The sequence below is a fragment of the Chelmon rostratus genome, chromosome 8, assembly GCF_017976325.1.
Source record: "Chelmon rostratus isolate fCheRos1 chromosome 8, fCheRos1.pri, whole genome shotgun sequence".
NCBI classification, from domain to species: domain Eukaryota; kingdom Metazoa; phylum Chordata; class Actinopteri; order Chaetodontiformes; family Chaetodontidae; genus Chelmon; species Chelmon rostratus.
The window spans coordinates 19,510,224-19,528,220 of NC_055665.1; the positions used below are offsets into that span (position 1 = coordinate 19,510,224).

The following is a 17,997-nucleotide window of genomic DNA, read 5'->3' on the forward strand; positions in this document are numbered from 1 at the left end:
TGAGATGCAACATGCAGCCATTTTCTGTCATCTATGTCTTGTATTTGAAATCACACCTAAACTGTGTAAACATGAGCTAAAAAAATACCAAAAGTGGAACTTACTCTAACTAGCTTCTTAACAGTTCGACAACAATCTTAAGTAATCTAATACAACCTAGTCTCTATTTTCAAAAGAGGGAAATATTCTGCAACGATGTACTTAATGACCAAATATGACTAGCTAGCCATGCATTGCATATGAAGCCAATGATGAACTTCCTTACAAGCCAGGCTTTACCATGTAAACTTTCTAGCCTCACCGCATACAAGGCTGTGGACACTCAAAATGTAGCAACGAAGCAGCCAAGATGTTTCAGCAGCTAATTAGAGGATGGACGCTACAGAAAGGACCCGCTTTGGTCAGATCAAATCAAATCAGATCAAAAAGTGTGCATATAGCCAATGGCTATGTGGTTAGCAGCAATGGAAACGAGCTATATAGAGCAGTCTGATTAGTACCTTGTCACTGGCTGAAGTTGTGTTGAACAGTAAAACCCCCACCTGTGCATGCACATAGCTCCCACTGGCTCGCATGTGAATGCAGGTGCTCTGGAAAAATGTCCTGTCCTAACTATTGGTAAAATAATCAATAGACTGTTTGAAGAAGCTGCTGTGTCTACACTTGATGACTCACTCTGTCTTTGCATTATAAAATACGGATTGTTCCATAAATTCTTTCCAGTGTTATTGTGTTTTAAGCGGCACAGGAGCCAAAACAGTTAGTACTGGTTATATAATGGTTTCAGCATCTGGAAACCTCCAAGACTTGAGCACAGGCCAGTACTGGGAATCTACACTCCTGCCCAACCTTGACACAGGAAAGCAGGGTGAGACAGCCAACACAGTGCTACTCTGGCCATCAGGAAAGGATGACAATATTTATATTTATATCAGCGCCGGGGTAGGATTTCTGGCACCGTAACATTGTCGCACCTGTTATTTCAGTCAGCCTAAGGTACCAGGTTTCAGGGTGAGGGGTTAGGTGTCCGTCTCCCTAAGGGCCAAGGTTCTATATGGTTGTGTGCATGCGCATTCGCGAGTGTGCCTTTGTGTGTTTATATAAGTGAATGGGCACATGTGCGTGTGTGAAAAGGCACAAAACTGATCATTTACCAGACAGTGCAGCAGAAATATGAAATAATCCAGATGTTTTCATGTAGGCAAGCAAAAAGGTGGGAAGTGAGGTGGTGAGTTTAGCTCATCACAGCACCTTACCAACAAAATCATCCAGAGAAAGGAATGCGTTACACATTTACGGAGGAATACATGCACGCTGTACACAAACATTAGCACGAGGACAAACAGCCACACTGTCAGAGTAATGGACGGCTCATCTGCTGCTGCCGTGTAGCTCTGCAGTCATCACTCAGAGGAAGAGATCACAGTGTGGCCAAAGACGTCAGTCAACAAGATTGAAGGAGCCAGACAGTCGTTTGGTTCTGGTGCTTCATCTGTGAGTTGAACGGTCACCTCGGGCTCCACTGAACGCTGTCACAAAAAGACTTCTGAGCAATTCTTGACAGATTCAGACCTTGTTAAATTACTGCCCCTCCTGCAGGCTAAGGATTGAAGAGGCCTCGACTGGAGCATGACGACTGCAGTGGCAAGGCCGGCTTAGCTTGTAGTTTGTGAACTAAATTATTGGAGAAAATAATAAAGTAGAGGTTAAAGAAGACTAAAAGGGTTTGTCTACGAGGCTGTTCAACATCTGAAATGGCACTTTATAAATACACTGTGTATAGTTGCCATGAATGAGTCAGTCAGTGCTATACAACAAAGTCACATGCAGTATAATACAAATGGTATGTCATGTGAAAAAAGAAGAAATCATTTAGTCCTTATGTTTATTACACAAAAAGAACAGCAAAGGCATCACCTTCATCATGATATGATTCACCACTTTGATCCAAAAAGCTGAATAATGTCCTGATATGTGACCATTCAGAATTAGTAAAGGTAGAAAAAAGGCTTTGAAAGTTTTTTCATAAGCTTCGTTATTTATGTTATGCACAAAAGCAGGCTCTCGTAAATGATGTTTAACATACATTTTCATTGGAAAACATCATCAATGGGTGGACGGAAAAAGTAAATGCCGTTACAAACAACGCATTTAATTTTCAAATCAGGAAAATGCATATAAAGAAACCAGCCTTTGGTACAAAGTTATAAAAAAAGGAACTCACATTCACATTTTTGCGTTACTGTAATCATGTAAAATGTAAAGCGAGTCATAAAGCAAAATGTTTTAGTCACAGGCAAGGTACAGTCCAGGCATGTAGTGTGGGAAGAAGGCAGAAAACCAACACTGCTTCATTCAGCACACTGAGAGCAACACTAGGGGAGAAATCTCTGCTCCACTGCTTTCAACTCAGAATCTTACGCGATGCTTCATATTGTGTATGTAACATCATATTTTGTGCAAAACGCACACAAAACATGTTGCACACAAAATACAAAATACAGTACATATCAAATACATTACTCTGGATTTCATTTGGCTGGAAGTTTTTAGATCATTTGAATATGCGCTACTATCACTTTTAGGGTGTAAATAGAGTAAATAGAGGGAGTTAGTGAAGGGTCTGCTGTTGGTAGATCTGCAAGGCTACACTAGTCAAGGCTAAAATCCAGACCTGAGCATAGGATATCCATTCCGATGGTTGGCATGAACGAATGACGCATTGGATGCGATCATTCCTTGAAAAGTGATATTTTCACTGTCGTCTGAGGCTACGCATGATGCCTGGCAGGTTATATGGAGCACACTGCTGAATACGTGAAGCTGCTTCGGATCATTTTCCTGTCTTCCTTGGTCAGTTAGGCTCCACTGGATGCCACATACATTCTAAAGGTGAGCTGGTGAACTCACAGCTAAAAGCACTTCTGAGTCTGTAGGAGTGGAGAAGCAGTCTGGGTTTGGTATGTATGTACAACAGCAACAAAACAGAAGTGTTCAGTGCTTAGAGGTTATCACTGAAGGCTTCTTGTTGGTTCAGTCACACAGTGAGGTGGAGATCAAATGATGACTGTCTCTATGTGAAAGGCATGTGAGTAGGTGAAGGAGGAAGTGTGTTTCTGGAGGGGGAAGGATGGAGGCACGACAGGGGTGGTAGAGGGGGAGGAGGAGGTGGAGGAGGAGGACGTGGGGGAGCGGCTGGCCCATCGGGAGGGGAGGCGTCGGTTGGCTGGACGGGCAGGCCTCGAGAAGTTCTTCTGGATGGAAGAAGAGGAGACAGAGGACTCGTCCTGTGGAATAACAAATGAATTACCATTTAGGATTATCACACCGCTCTATCAACAATCAAATTCACACACTCAGATACTTTACATTTTGTCACGTGTTCCATCTGTAGTCTTCTTGACCCTGGGGGAAACAACAGGCATATTTCAAGCAGGAACACTAATAAATTCAGCACGCTCATGTGGAAAGGTCATGCAGGGAGATCTTATTCCATTTGCTCCAGAGAAAATCATCTGAGCTGAAATACCTGGCACATGCTGCAGTTCTGCTGCCACTTACCAAAACTTCAGAAGCTTTAGCATTTTATTTTGGACAGTGCTCCTTTGGTTGAGGTTAAATTAAAGTGGTGCCTCTAATTACATTCTTTTCAAGAGGTCAAATAAAATTGTCCTGATAATCGCTCCCACAATTTCTTTAACATTTGCACGACTTTAGAGCAGCGTAATCACTTCAGCTTTTTCATTTCTGTACTCTGCCAAGGGCATTTAGTCAGCTGGCTTCCTGCAGATACTTCTGTAATTATGACACAAAGACCAGAAAAACACCACTACGAGGCCCCGCGGAAGGACTGAAGGATGACAGACGAGATGATAAGCATGATAGACCTCCTGCCAAGTTTAATCTTTATATGCCACACCACCATTTCCTTTTGTTAGGAGCCTTCAAGCAATGGAATGGCCCAGATGCCCAGATTATAATGGAGGCTCTGGCCTGCTTCTGTCTCTTAGCACATACCAGAAATAAACAACATTCCCACCGGAGCTGTCCTCAGTCAAGGGCAACTAGTGCTTAGCGTTTCAGAATGGAATTAAAACAGAACAAAGTGCACAAGTCCATCCAGGTCCACAAGTGAGAGTGGCCTTGAAAACATAGTTTGACTTACTGTATTTTAGTCCAAACAAAATGCGTACTACACATTTTATTCCAACAGAATGCTTCTAAATGCTAACATCTGCACAGTGAAGGGCACACCTGCTGAGTGGCAAGACAGGCACTTCCTGTACATGTGGAGATGTGAATACAGACCCTACATGTCAGACTCTACTCACCTGCACAGATAGATGTATCTCTTTCACACTCATGGCACTGTGGCTGCTGAGCTGTGCATGTGTGGTGTGAGGGGTCTGTGTGTGTCTCAGAGTGGGAGGTAAGGGCAGAGGGTCCATGTCCAGCATGTCCAGTTCTGTGACGATCTCCTCCTGCCTGACACTGATGTTAGGACTTGAAGATACCTCGTCCTGCTGGCTCTGGTTCTGTTGAGCCCGAGCTGCACTCTCATAATTCTTCAGAATCCTCTCCACTGCCCCATAGTTGGACCTGGAACCCTCGGGACGTGGGTACGCAGCCAGAGTGAGAGGCTTCCAGGGATGGTCATTCATCATTCGAGGCCCAGGTCTGGAGGAGTCAGACTGGGAATGAGGAGCAGACACATGCCTTTGCTGTGCCTGGTGCCCTGGCTGTGTCATCTGTCTTTGTTTGTTCTCAGCAGGCGGCTGCTGGAGTGAGACACCGACTCTGGCTGGCTGAGCCTTTGCTCCACTGGGATTCTCATTCTTGGAGCTGAAACTGTCCACATTCTGACCTGGCTGGGTATTTGTAGGCAAGACAGGCTCAGAAAAGAGAGCTTCTGTGGCCGCTCTGTGTTGTGTTTTCCTGGAAGGGCTGCTTGCTGTTTGAATTTTGTGCTTGACCTCAGAATGGTGTGCAGGACTCTGAAAGCTTATGGTGGCTGCCTCCCTGTGTCCAGTGTGTGGCTGTTCGGACGAAAGGTTCATTCTGACCTCTTGACCTTCAGGACCACATGTCATTCGCCTTGATTGGACCTCGTGAATTGTGGAATCCGAGGTGGAGGGAGACAATGTGACTTCAGGATGCACACCTACGACGCTGGTGGTGACATCAGTACAATGTGGCTGAAATGTTTTCTCTCTGGGAGGTAAGAGCTCATCTGACGCACAAGTTGCTGAAAAAACCGGCTGGCAACCCACAGCGTAGGCATCTGTTACTGTAGTGCTGTCCTGTTCCTGTACGCCACGACCCATCTCAGCCTGAAACAAAGTTCTGTTGAACTCAGCTGTTTTTTGTTCCAGCATTATGTTTCTTCTGGAGCCCTGGAGCTTGAGGCTGGTAGGTGATATTTCAAGCGAGGACAAGAGCAAATCTACAGGTAATTCTTTGACAATCGGTGGTATTTGTAGCTCTTTTAAGTCTCCAAGACCAGGGCTGTACTCTGAGCGCAAGTCTTTTCCAGCAGTCAATATGTTGACCTCAGAGAAGCTTTTCTGGACAGTCCCGTGTGTAGACAACTTACTGTTGGTGAACTTGCTTGCATCGCAGGACCAGCGGTTGTGGCAGCAGCCAATATTACATTTAGAGTTAGTAGGCACAGAGCACGATGCTACCACACCATCCACTAAAACCTTTCCTTCATTTTCTTGTAGCATGGCCCCGAACTTCCTGACAATAGATGGACTGCTACACTTTCTATCCACCAGAACACAGGGGCTATGGCACTTCCTCATTGTCGTCATAGGGGAATCAGGGATGTGGAGCTCTGTGTCTGGATGGGTGGGGGCACACAGATTCCAGGAGGAGATGCGGGGAGGGATGGGTGGAACTGCTGTACCAATCTCAGAGAGTACTCCAGAGCCTGTCATTGTGCCTCTGTCTGGATCAGGGGTGTTTGCTCTCTGGGATTTGCTCGGCCCTCTGGTGGCCCGCCAGGTGTTATCTGGTGACAAGGTGATCCAGTTGTCCCTTGCCAAGGCCCGAAGGTCATCGTAAATCTGTATGAGGTCACATGGGGCTTCATCTACCTCCAGTCGGGCTTTATCATGGCCAAATGGCATCTCGCTCTCCTCAGGTTGGGGCAGGGATTCAGATCGATTCCTGAAGGAAATTAAAAAATAAAATTCATTTACTCCACTCACATATATAATCACTGTCTGTCATTTACAGCTCATGTCTAAATAATCCCATTTGGGACTAGTTTTCATTTACAGCACTGAAGCAAACATGGCAAATGATGAGATGAAGTACACAATCATCGCATCAAGACATGACAGACATAGTGATTATCATATTTCCATGTTGGCGCCAAGAGGTTAACATAGCAAAAGGATTTATTTACCTTCTATCCGCGCTTCTCTTTCTAATCTCATCCTGGTAGCTACAAAGCTCCTCACTTACACGGGCTATCTCCTTCAGAGCCTGAGACACAGAGAAGGGGAGACAGAGATACAATGAGACATGCTGGACACTGTGTTGCTGAAGTACTATACAGATAAAACTTAAAACTGACATAGATAAACAGGATTATGTGTTGAAATAAACCGAGGAATGACAAAGACAGGAGACAGTACAGAACTACTGATGATCAAACAGTTTGTAATGCAAAAGCAAAGACAGGGTAGAAAATGAGCCAAACCAAGTATTGTATATAAATCGTGTTTTAGCAAACATAAAAATAGTTTGAAACACTCACAGCATTGAGAGCAGTGGTGTTCTTCTTCTTTTCGCTGCCGTAACTCCGCTCTGACCAGAGAGGACTTTCTCGAGGGCTAACATGGACGTTTTTTTCACTATCTTTAGAGACATTTTTCTGTGGCACTCCACATCCAGGAGCTCTGTGAAAAATAGCATCCAGCTCTGTTGTATCCACAGCTTCCTTGCTATCAGTGACTGAGTCTTGCTGCCAAGTGCCTCTGGATCTCAACTCATCCACCAGCTCAAGTTGTGAAAGGTCATTGAGAGTGAACTGACCACCAACATTATATTCACAGAGGCTGTCTGTTTGGAAGCAGGTGGAGTGGTGAGTATCTGTGCCAACACAACCAGTGACGTTTCTGTTGCGACCAAACCCAGATAGAGGTGAACTGATCGGTTCTGACTGGCTGCTGCAGTTGTCACTGAGCAGGCTGGAGCCAGTGCTGGTCGAGCGTATGCTGAGCCTCTGTACGACATCATCGTTGTCCTGCCTCCTGCTGTCCAGTCTGGTCCCCTCTCGCTTGGCCCTCACTTCACAGTACAGCTAGAAAAAGAAAGAAGGAATAGAGGATGAATGAAGCAAATGTTGTCTTATTGTAGTTTGAAATTGATTCTTTAAAGGTTCATTTCAACATTAGATTTTGCAATAATTGAGCAACAGTAATAATACATTACATAAAATCAACAATTTTATTCAAATCGCAAATTCAAATACACCAATTATACACCCAAAATAAATAGTTTGATTTATCTAATAGTATTATTGTGTCATTACTGTATATTGAAAGGTAGACCTACTTCAGTGTTGTGTTCAGAGGGGCATTCATTATGATCCTACAATTTGACTGTACTTTTGGCAACTACTTTCCTCTCACTGGATGCTTAGAATGAAATAAAGAGGATGGGTCAAGAATGAAAGGATTTCACAACATAATGAATGTCAATGGCATAATGTATTAAACTGTATGTCCTGCATTGCTCCTGCATAATCACAAACTATATAGAATGATGGCAAAACAGCATAGCAACGAATCCTATGAGCATATTTAGACTACAGAGGATTTAAAAAAGCATTCAAAGAATTCGTTCAAATAAAATTGGATAACCTCTGGTCTCCTGCCATGAATCCCAAAATAGCAACTATTTCATGTTGACTGGGCTCCCTTCCCATCACGCAATGTCTAGATGGGACTACTGCCTTTTAGCCTGCTTTATTCCTCTGCTATTTTCCTCTCTCATTTTCTGCTCTCAGAGGGGCAAATGAGAGCCACATGTTCTTTTCAAAGCAAATTGTTCCAGTGCATTCGCACTCTGTCCAACTACTTTTGCTTCCCTCATTAAAAACACTAATCTGCTCCTCTGGGCATGTCAGATTTTGACTCAGGCTTTGTCACCACCCATGCTAAACTATATTATTCTTTACGTTTGTCCCTCTCCCTCAGGCCCATTAATTTGCTCTGAATTACTTCCCTATCTGACCTGTCCTCTCCTGTTACACTTTCTTATCCACTAAATCTCATAAAACTCCTCCTTTTTAACCCAACCAGCTGAAAAAGTTCCACTTTCCCATTAGGGCAGCAACTAACATTTATTTTCCTTATCAATAAATCTGTTTCATACTTGATCAATGAAGTGATTGACGGTTTGCTCTATAAAATAATGGAAAATGCACAAGTTAGAGCGCAGGGTTAAGTCTTTCAATTGTTTGTTTTGTCCGAAAACAACTGAAAAGATTTACTATCATGTAGTAGCAAATCATCATTTGAGAGACTGAAACAGGCCAATTTTTGGCATTTTTGTTTGAATAAAGACGACAATATCAAAGCTGCTTTAGATTACTTTTTGTTCAATCAATTAATTGACTAGTTGTTTCAGCTGTGTTTCTGATATTCCCCTAGCACAATTCTGCTAAAGTATACAAACTAAAACTAAAACAGATCTAATATTTAGTTAGCCCTAACTGACATGATCAGGAATAATTCTAAACATGAAAAGACTAAGACTTTGCTTAAGTTTATATTCATTCATAAAGATGGTACCATACCGATATTTCTGTTTTGGTCTTTTGACTGTCACAGATTACAGCCAACTACGGAGGAGACTATTTTACCATTACAATGTCTTTCTGTTGCATGCCAGCTTCTCTGTGTACATCACTCCAGGTCATACACGGTCTCAATCACTCCCTCTGTCTCAGTGTGCAGAGATCAGAGAAATAGCAGAACCCTCACCCTCCTCTTTCCACTCCTTCCTTTCTTCATACTTTGGAGCTGAATAAAGTCTCTATCTATCTATCTATCTATCTATCTGCAGCTGCACTGATGAGGGATATTGTTTTCACATTGCTGACGGTGAACAGGATGTGTAGGAGGAAAAAGTTACATACTGCAGTTGCTCAGTACATAGGACGCCATATATCATACATGTAGAGAATGTAGATATCACTTTTACCCAAATCCAACCTTAACCTAAAACCAAATAATTAAACCTTGACAAATATGCAGAAATATTTTCATTCAGGCACACACTAAGAGCATCTTACCTCTTCTATTTTCTTCTGCATATCCTTCAGCTGGCTCTCCCACTCCCTCCTCTCCACGTCAAACCTCTCCAGCAGCTCGGCTTTCTCCCTTGACCAGTCCCTCTCATTGTGCTCCAGGCGACAGCGCAGGTCCATGGCTGTCGAGTGTGTGTCCGCCAGGAGCCTCCGCTGCTCTTCCCTCTCCCGGCGGAGCGTCGAGGTCTCGCTGTGCTGTTCTGTGGCGCTTTGTGATGCCACAGAGCCAGGACCTGCTGCTGCCTGGACTCCTCCACTGATCAACCCGGCACTCTCTCTAGCCTCCAACTGAAGAGAAAGAAAAAGACAGGAAGTGCAGAGGGCACAGAGGAGGAGAGAAAAGGGAGCAGGGAGATGGGAAGGGAAAGAGTGGGAGAGTCAATGGAGAACACGGTCAGTGGTGATAAAGGATAAATTGCAGTTGGAGAAAAGGAATGAGAGTCAGATGACAAGAGGCAGGAGTGAGAGAAATTGTTAAAAGTGGAATTAAGGGAATGAAGGAGTGGCAGGAAGAGAAGGTGGAGAAAGTGGGGGAATAATGCACCATGGGGACGAGTGTGAGTGGGTTCAGAGGATGGAAGAGGGAAAAAAGAGACAAGATTGAAAGATGAAATATCCTGTAAGAACTCACACACTGGGTTCATGGGTTCAGGGTTCAGGTCTCTTTTCTACAGTATGTCACTAACACAGGATACAGTGCAGGATATGGCAGATTCAGGCACAGTGAAATGTCTGCAGAGGATGCATGTGGCCTCAGTCAAACGATACTCTTTAGAGAAACACAGATTCATACAAAGAGGATCTCTCAACATGAACAAGGCTAAACTTGTGATTTCTTTCAACACTCACATAACAAAAATGCCAATTTTATTGGGTTCATTTGGACATATTTGTTTAAATGAGATTACTGAGTGTCCCTATTCAATGCCCTTTTCAAGTAAAATACCCTGGGCATTTCCCCTGTGAATTTCATTGCGTTGGGGCCAAAACCTTAAGCCAGTAACATGTGGTCACTGTACTATGAATGAATAAGAAATGTTGCAAAACGATGCCCCACTTCAGATTGCATTTCTAAGTCAGAGTTCATAGTCTAAAATAAAGAAAAGATCGTAAAAAAAAGCTGACTGCCTTTGATGACATTAAAGATTTAAGCCTTGGTGGTCTGATTTGTGCCTCTAGAAAAGATAATGGTGCTGGGAAAACTAATCTGAAATGTACTCCAACAAGGAGATACTGTAAGACGGAGGAATTATCTGACTTAGGGGCTTTCCTCTTTTGAAGTCTTTAAGAATGAGGGTGAGTTTTAGATCTGTATGTCCTGTGGTAAATATGTGCATTTTTGTCGCTCTTAAAAAGGGAAGTTCTGGCTTTGGAGCTGGAAAGAGCCCAAGACAACGCCTCTGCATGTGCATGTATGCTTGTGCCGCAGTGTGTGTGTGTTTGTGTGTTGTGTGTGTGTGTGTGTGTGTGTGTTAAGAAAGAGGGAGAGAATGCATACGAGCATGCCTGAGTGTGTTATTTCAGTGTTCAGTCACAGACAGCGACCAAAGCCTTCTTACAAGCCTCGGTCATGGTGCTATTTCTGCCTGTGGCCTGGGGTCATGAAATTATGGTGTAGGAAAACAAGTCAACCCATTCTGTCTGCCTGTGGCTCTTCTCAAAGTTCTCCACAATTACAGGCGGATGATGATGGGTGCTGTCCACAGTCTATTTAAACATTCGAATGTAAACAAATAGTGAAAGTGCAAAAACAAGATGGTTGGAATCACAATACAAGAGCTGAAGACAGTTTTTCATTGATTGGGACATCAGAGAAAACTATCTAATTAAAGGAAACTCTGGTGGAATACATGCAAAAATATCTACATGCAGACATGGACACAGGTAAACATCATTAAAGGCAGCTGAGGGAAAACACACTCGTTCACACACAAGCAACTTAAAATCAGTCTCGAGGAGCCATCCCCTGCTACCCTTGGACACCCCGTCTGTCACTGCATGGCACAGGGTATATGAAGGTAACTGTGTCACCACGGTGACCCACTATAAATAGCGGACACAGAGCCTTGTACAATGTCACATTCCTAGGGGAGGTGGGGAGACGAGGTAAAGGGAGGAGGGGGAGTTGGCTGCTAAGGCAGAGTGAGATGTCTTCTAGCTGCCAGCAGCTTTCATAAATCAGTGGCATGCGGAGAAATATGCCTGGAAATATCCGGCCTAAGACCTCTGCCTGGGACCTTGGATGCTTGCTTGGTATTTGGTGGTCGAAGTGCCCAAAAAGGATGTGGAAACAACATACAGTACCCACATTCACAGCCATAGCCGACTGTGCAGAAAGGTGTGTGATTAACATCTCAAGAGTAGAACAGGCATGCAACTGCTGATAAGATGTGTTGATGCTTAATTAACTAGTGATAGGAACTCAAAATCTCTGGTATGGAAAATAGATTATATGCAGCATCAACTAAGCCAAATTAAAAATGACATAATGATATGGCTACACTGTTGGTAGCTACAGAGCTTTGACCAGTCAAATGACGGAAGGATAAAACCTGTTGCTAACTATAGCTAAAAATATGGACAAAAATGTAAGATGTGGACATTTTATGAATTAAACTTCATTTCTAAAGTATACACAGGAGTTTAGCCTGTGAATTTAAGCACACTCTCCTGGTTAAGTACAGATAAGGACACCATGACAACGTGCAAGTGCTATTTCACTTAAGGCTTCACTTAAGTGAAGCCTCAAAATTCCAACTCACTGGACCCAGGTCCTTAAGTATGCATCACTTCTTCCATTCACTAACATTCCTTACTAGTACAATCCACTTGGCTGATTGGATAATCCTCTACAGTATTCTGGCCGCCTCCCTCTAATTCTGTGATAAAGCTTTCAAAGTCTTTCTACAAAGTTGAATAATGAATGAACAAAAGTTAGCTGTCCTGCTAGCAGTGGAATACTAACACGTTTATCGGCGAAAAATGCAAGGAATTATTCAGTTGAGCCCACCTTTCTGACTCATTCAGTTGACTGCATCAAAAGGCTCTTCTCTGAAATAAAAACTAAATCATTCTTACTCTCCAAACAACCTGCTGCCTTCATAAGAGCCTCTGCTTTCACTCTATGTCAGAGCTAAAAATGGGATCTCCTCTGCACATGTGGAAAATTACCAGAGTTTCTCACCCATGTTGAAATAGTTCAGAAAGTTACACCAGCATGCATTCTTTTCTATTATTTAGCCTGGTTGCGAATGAAGAATAAAGAGTCAATTGCATGGATTATAAAAAACATGATTTCAACAAGTTTGTCAAAGATTAACAACTAAATTACTAAATTGAATGCCACCTTCTTGAACTAAAAACAGACCAAAATTTGGTTACAGACCTGTTACAAATTTATTGCCCATCAGGGAAACAAGGAATTTAGGAGTCTGTAAATTAGTCATTTGATTACTGAGCTGCAAATGATTTCTGGAAACTTGGCTTGACGTATTTTTAACCCGATGAGCAAGCCTAGATTAGCACTTGGTAAACATGTACCCAAAACTATAAACTGTGGCAGGATGTGGCATCAAGACAAAACAACTTTTACAATGGGGCTAAGCCAGCCCAGTATGGCTTAATTCCAAGTCACATTTCCCTTGGTCTGTTTGTGCAATCAATATAGAAATGCCTGCATTTATCTTGTACTTACACTTTACAAATATGCAAATATATAAAGATATGAAACATTAAGACATTTCTCTTGTCCCAAATAAATCAACCAAAGTTCCCTGATTCTCCAGAGTGGCAATGTTTTCAGAAGTGGCAGGTAACTCAGCTGCCTCTTACACTGATATCTGACAGGCACATTAGCACCTTTTGTGTGTGTGTGTGTGTGTGTGTGTGTGCGTGTGTGTGTGTGTGTGTGTGTGCGTGTGTATTATGGTATAACCTCCTGCAGTAAGCCTCTTTTTCCCTCTGCCACACTGGGCTTCACAAACACAGAACAGTAAATGTCTGTTTTTATAAGACTCTCAGTCAACCACTATGTGAGAAGGCACAGAGGCAGCAGGACAAAGAAGAAGAGCTTAACAGCAACACTGTGCCATCTATTCACACAGAAGGAATGACATTATGGCAGTTATGTGCGTGTGATCTGGTAAAACCATGTTACTATGTTGCATTCCTGTGTCAGTGAGTCATCGGTGGTTGGTTGTCCAACTACTCTGCTGTATCATTGCACCACCTTGTTAATTTACTGCACCACTTTATGGAATTTCTGGGCTTCATCACTTCAGTCAGAGTCATTTGATTTTTCTTGCTTTAGAGGATGAACAGCGAGGGAGAGCTGTGCGATTGGTGAATGCATGACCAATCAATTTAAAGTCTGTGATAGGAATCATATGGGCCTCAACTGGCAGATACAGTCACTGTTGTCACATCAAAAAGAAAACAAAATAGATACAAAACGAGCACTGAGACATGCACAATCAACACAAAGAAAAATCAAACTCTGTGCAACGTTCACAGGATCAGAAGTTTTCCTGAGCAAGTCTCATCAGGTTTGTACTTCTACTATAAGGCAAAAAAATAAATCCACCTTCTGATCTAAGTGGGAAAAAAATGCTAAATCCCTAAAGCCACATTGCTTTGAAGAATAAATATGCATGGTCCTTCAAGTGATCCGTGCAATGCCTGACACAGCATGGTACTGGTATGCAAACTCTAAGTATTTTCTACCCACTTTTTAAGAAACTCTAAATAGTAGCTGTCCATGGCAACAATGGGTTAATATTTCATCTACTTAGAGCTAGCTTTTAAAAGCCAAGTTGGGTGTCTGTGTCTGGCTGAGCGGAGCTTGTCTCCTCACTGCAAATCTTTTGTCTAAGCTAAGGCTCAAGTTGGATGTATGCCAGGGTGACTTATCACCCTGCCATGTGGGTGGCAAACGGGGCGAGCCCAATTTACACCAAACTGGAGGCCAGGCATGCACACACATGCACCGAACATAAAAATATACACAAACATAATACACACAAGAAACAAGATTGATATTAATTGCAGTAAAAAACATTCATGTGCAATACGAAACATATGTATTCTTGTTAAACAAGATTAGTGTGACTTTGTATTTGTATAACTGGCCTCATACTGTGCATGCACCTGCGCACACAAGCAAGCACACCAGACATGTACAGCTATACATAAAGTAATGCATACGGTAGATTGCTCTACTGACATACATAAACACTGTCTAAAACTCCACAACTAACCAAATCTTTGTTTGCAGCTTGAATACCAATCTTAAACCCCAAATACCATGCACACACCATTGCCATTAACATCCCTGAGTTACCTGTGCAATCCTGCATTTGAGCTCAGCCTTCTCCAAGTCCCAGGCACATCTGTCTCTGGTGTACTGCAGCTGCAGCTCACTCCTCTTCTCCTCCTCTCTTTTCACCTCCACCTGCACTTCTTCCAAAACTGTCTTCAGGTCCAGCAGAATCCTCCTGTTCTCCCCTCCCTGTATGGAAACACCGTTGGCAGCAATCTAGTTAATCAAAGACAAGATGAACTGACATATTTGAAAGTATCCCTCTTCCACAAGATGTAACTGAAGCAGTTCGAGAAGAACTAAGAAGGAAGGATCAAATTATCAATTTTATAATAAGAAGCCCTGAGGAATATTGTGGGAATATAAGAGATGACATCACAAAACACAAATTCACTCTGAACTTACGCACCATTGACAAACTACTACTTTTGAGGACTATAGGCGCGCATAAGACACACACAGAAACAGATTAAGCCTCCACAGAGGTAGTAAACATTTCCAATTACTTGTATGTCAGCCACTTCTCTCAACAATGACTCCTTCTCGCGCATCCATTCTTCTTTATCCTGTATGTGGCGCTTTTTCAGTTCCTCAAATTTCTTTTTAAGCCGCGTCTGTTGTGCTTGCTGCAGCTGTGGCTCGGGAGCCGCTCGCATTTGGCCCCTGAGGACCTCAAGTTGCGTCCCTGCTCCACCTTCTCCTCTCCCCGCTGAGACACCGAGCTGTGGCTCGTAGAGCTGACTGAAGACGGTGGGCGGAGAGGAGATCCTCCTCAGCGGGCTGCGGCTTTTGCCCCTGCCTCTATCTGCCCTGTCCATCCCGGAGCACGGCACGAACTCCCATCCCTGAGACGGGACGTAGCCCCCGCCAGCACCGCCCCCACCGTGCAGCCCCGAGCCGTTCATGAACGAGCTCCACATTCCTCCAGCGCATTAAAACGTGAAAAAGTAAGAAGTCAGTGAGATAAATTATTGAAAGCAGATCAACAAGCTATTTTAAGCCTCCATTTCTGCTCTGTAAAGCGTTAGCTGAAATATTTTTTTTGACATAGTTCAGCACACTGTCCCATCTCCTGACTCAATTAGTTTTTAGTGGTTGACTGATGGCATACTGACTGCATCAGTTATCCAAACCCGGCCGAGTCCCCCGCCGGCCACACAGCAGCCACGGCTGCGCTCACACAGGCGACGGGACTGGACGCAGCGGTCCCCTCCATATCCTCACAGAGCCAAGGTCAAGCCGTCATTCCTGTGCCACAGTCTCCACAGTGTCCTGCTTTTATCTTTCAAAGACCTCCTCGCTGTTTTCCTTCCACATGTTTACATCGAAACCTCGGGACGCGCTGCTGTGTCGTGTGCGTCTCTCTCTCCTACACAGTGTCGTTGGAGGCGACAGTCCAGAGCTGGCAAACACAGACACCCAGTAACCGCTCCGACGCGAATGGGAGAAGTTCCCAAAAATATCACGGAGCGCACTGATGTAAGAGCAGGGGAGTATTTTTACCCCCTGTAACCATGACTTTATTTTCCTAAAGCCAGATAGCTGAAGTCTGGACGAGGCAGCGCAGGGACATCCATTAATCAACACCGGATTGCTCTAATTACGTCGCAGGATACCACCTCGCGCTGTATCCATGACAACGAATCCATTTACGCACCGCGCTGTGGTGGACTCAAAACAGCTGCCCGTGACTGTTTTTAGAGGCAAAAACCACTCATTTCGACTTAATTTTTACATTACAATCACTCTAGCAAAAAAGGCGAAACAGTTTTTTTCCTGTCAACAAAAAGTAGCAAGTTTTACCTTTCCTCTTTGGTCACTCGGAACAAAGGTACCCCCAACCGTCAACCATTTCTCAGCCGCTATCTTAGCATGAGACAGGGATGACTATCACGAGGAAAGCAACCAGGGGTGGGATGTTATTCATCTCTATTCAAGAGGCAACACAAGTAGCTAGCCGTGTAACGTCAGCCCTGAAAAAACACATGGCTAATTCGTTGCTGCTCACAACATAGCAGGCTAACGAGGGGTAGGCTAAGCAGTAATGCGTCAGTTAGCTTTCCACATGAAACCTGTGATGTTGACGGTTTTCTGGTATGTGTTTTTGACAGATGTTCCGCTCGAGCGCTAAAAGCAACGTGAATTGACCCACGTCGGCCACTGTCTGAAGCCGTATGAAGCGCATGCCATGAGGATGAACGGAGCCTTACCTCTTCCACTAACAGGCTACGGTCCGAGAGTCCGCATGTCAGCCAACGAAGTAGCTCACATGAAGTCTGGACTGGAATGCGGTGGCTTAGTTAAAAACAACTGGAGAGCGACAGCCTACAGCTGAAATGATGCTTTCATTAACGGGAATAAAATCCTCCTTTCTCTCTCTCTCCCCCCTTTCCTCCCTCTCCCCCCTCCACAGCTGGCCCTAATATGTGACGCAAGACATCCCACCGGTGGGATGAAAGAAGTGGACCGGTTCCGCCCCCGTCCTGGTGGTCAGGTCCGCTGGTTAAACAGATCCACCATCAGCACATATTTTGGCTTGATCTTTCAGACCCACCCATGGGCATTTTTACACAGTTCTAAGTGCCATATAACCAATAACTAAATGTGGGTAAAATGCCAACGCTCCTATCGCATTCCCCTTGGACGTTTGGGTGATTTGTCACAGCTTATGTTGACATTTTATCATGACTAAGACAGCATAGCTGCCCAAGACGCACTTGCCAAAGGGCCAAATGTTGGTTTCAGTGCCAGATGGTGTGTGAGTGTCAATGTTATTATTGTGAGTGTGCCCTTGTGTGTGTGTGTCATCAGGCAAACTTCACTATTTACAATGCACTCATAAATCTGGTTATTGCTGTTGTCCCATGAAAACCTCACAAAGAGACAGGCCCATTAAAAGCTTGCTAAATAAGCTTAAAAACAATGTGGTCCACAAGCACACAGGCAGGTGTTTTCATTTACTGTGGCCGATTAGACCTCTGCTCAGGTCAAACTGGACTGAGCTATGCAGGGAAGCACATGATGTCCATCTCTATGTACTACTAAGAGTGAAAATAGTGTGAACTAACAGAAAAGTGAGACAGATGTCAGTCAAAAGGTTGGTGCAAGCCCACACAGCCAAGAGGCTTCCAATTAGGTAGAGTAAGTGAATACGCCTGTGTGGGTGCACTATGGGTGTGTAGGGCCTTCGAGACTGCAACATTTTCAAAACTGTAACTTAGATTGACGGCAAAAATGACTCGTCCAGAGTTAAATGGTGTACTCACCTAACACTCTACTGTCGCTCCCAGGTGTTTGGTCTCCAGTAAATGTTGAAAGCATCTGAGTAGACTGGCAGCTTGGATCATATGTGGAA

General features: G+C 43.8%; 1 protein-coding gene across 2 annotated transcripts; it reads right to left on the reverse strand.

Moving 5' to 3' along the window:
• Window positions 1-1,877: 1,877 nt before the first annotated feature.
• soga3a (SOGA family member 3a) lies at window positions 1,878-16,984 on the reverse strand. Of its 2 annotated transcripts, XM_041942638.1 has the most exons (8): window positions 16,853-16,984; window positions 14,664-14,831; window positions 9,311-9,613; window positions 6,767-7,312; window positions 6,413-6,492; window positions 4,332-6,171; window positions 3,370-3,405; window positions 3,158-3,287 (listed from the first exon to the last, which is right to left on the reverse strand). In XM_041942638.1, the coding sequence occupies exons 3-7, from the start codon at window positions 9,443-9,445 to the stop codon at window positions 3,376-3,378; spliced, it is 2,631 nt and encodes an 876-aa protein (XP_041798572.1). In that variant the 5' UTR covers window positions 9,446-9,613; window positions 14,664-14,831; window positions 16,853-16,984; the 3' UTR covers window positions 3,158-3,287; window positions 3,370-3,375. The 2 variants fall into 2 exon arrangements, with proteins under 2 accessions (XP_041798570.1, XP_041798572.1); XM_041942636.1 differs by lacking the exon at window positions 3,370-3,405 and having other exon boundaries at window positions 1,878-3,287.
• Between the last annotated feature and the right edge of the window lie 1,013 nt (window positions 16,985-17,997).

Excerpts from the sequence above, each read along its gene's own strand:
- soga3a (XM_041942636.1), bottom strand. The coding sequence starts at position 9,445 with ATGGACCTGCGCTGTCGCCTGGAGCACAATGAGAGGGACTGGTCAAGG. Across the intron at positions 7,313-9,310 it reads TGCAGAAGAAAATAGAAGAG|CTGTACTGTGAAGTGAGGGC; the intron begins GTAAGATGCTCT and ends TTCTTTTTCTAG. Across the intron at positions 6,493-6,766 it reads ACACCACTGCTCTCAATGCT|GCTCTGAAGGAGATAGCCCG; the intron begins GTGAGTGTTTCA and ends TCTGTGTCTCAG.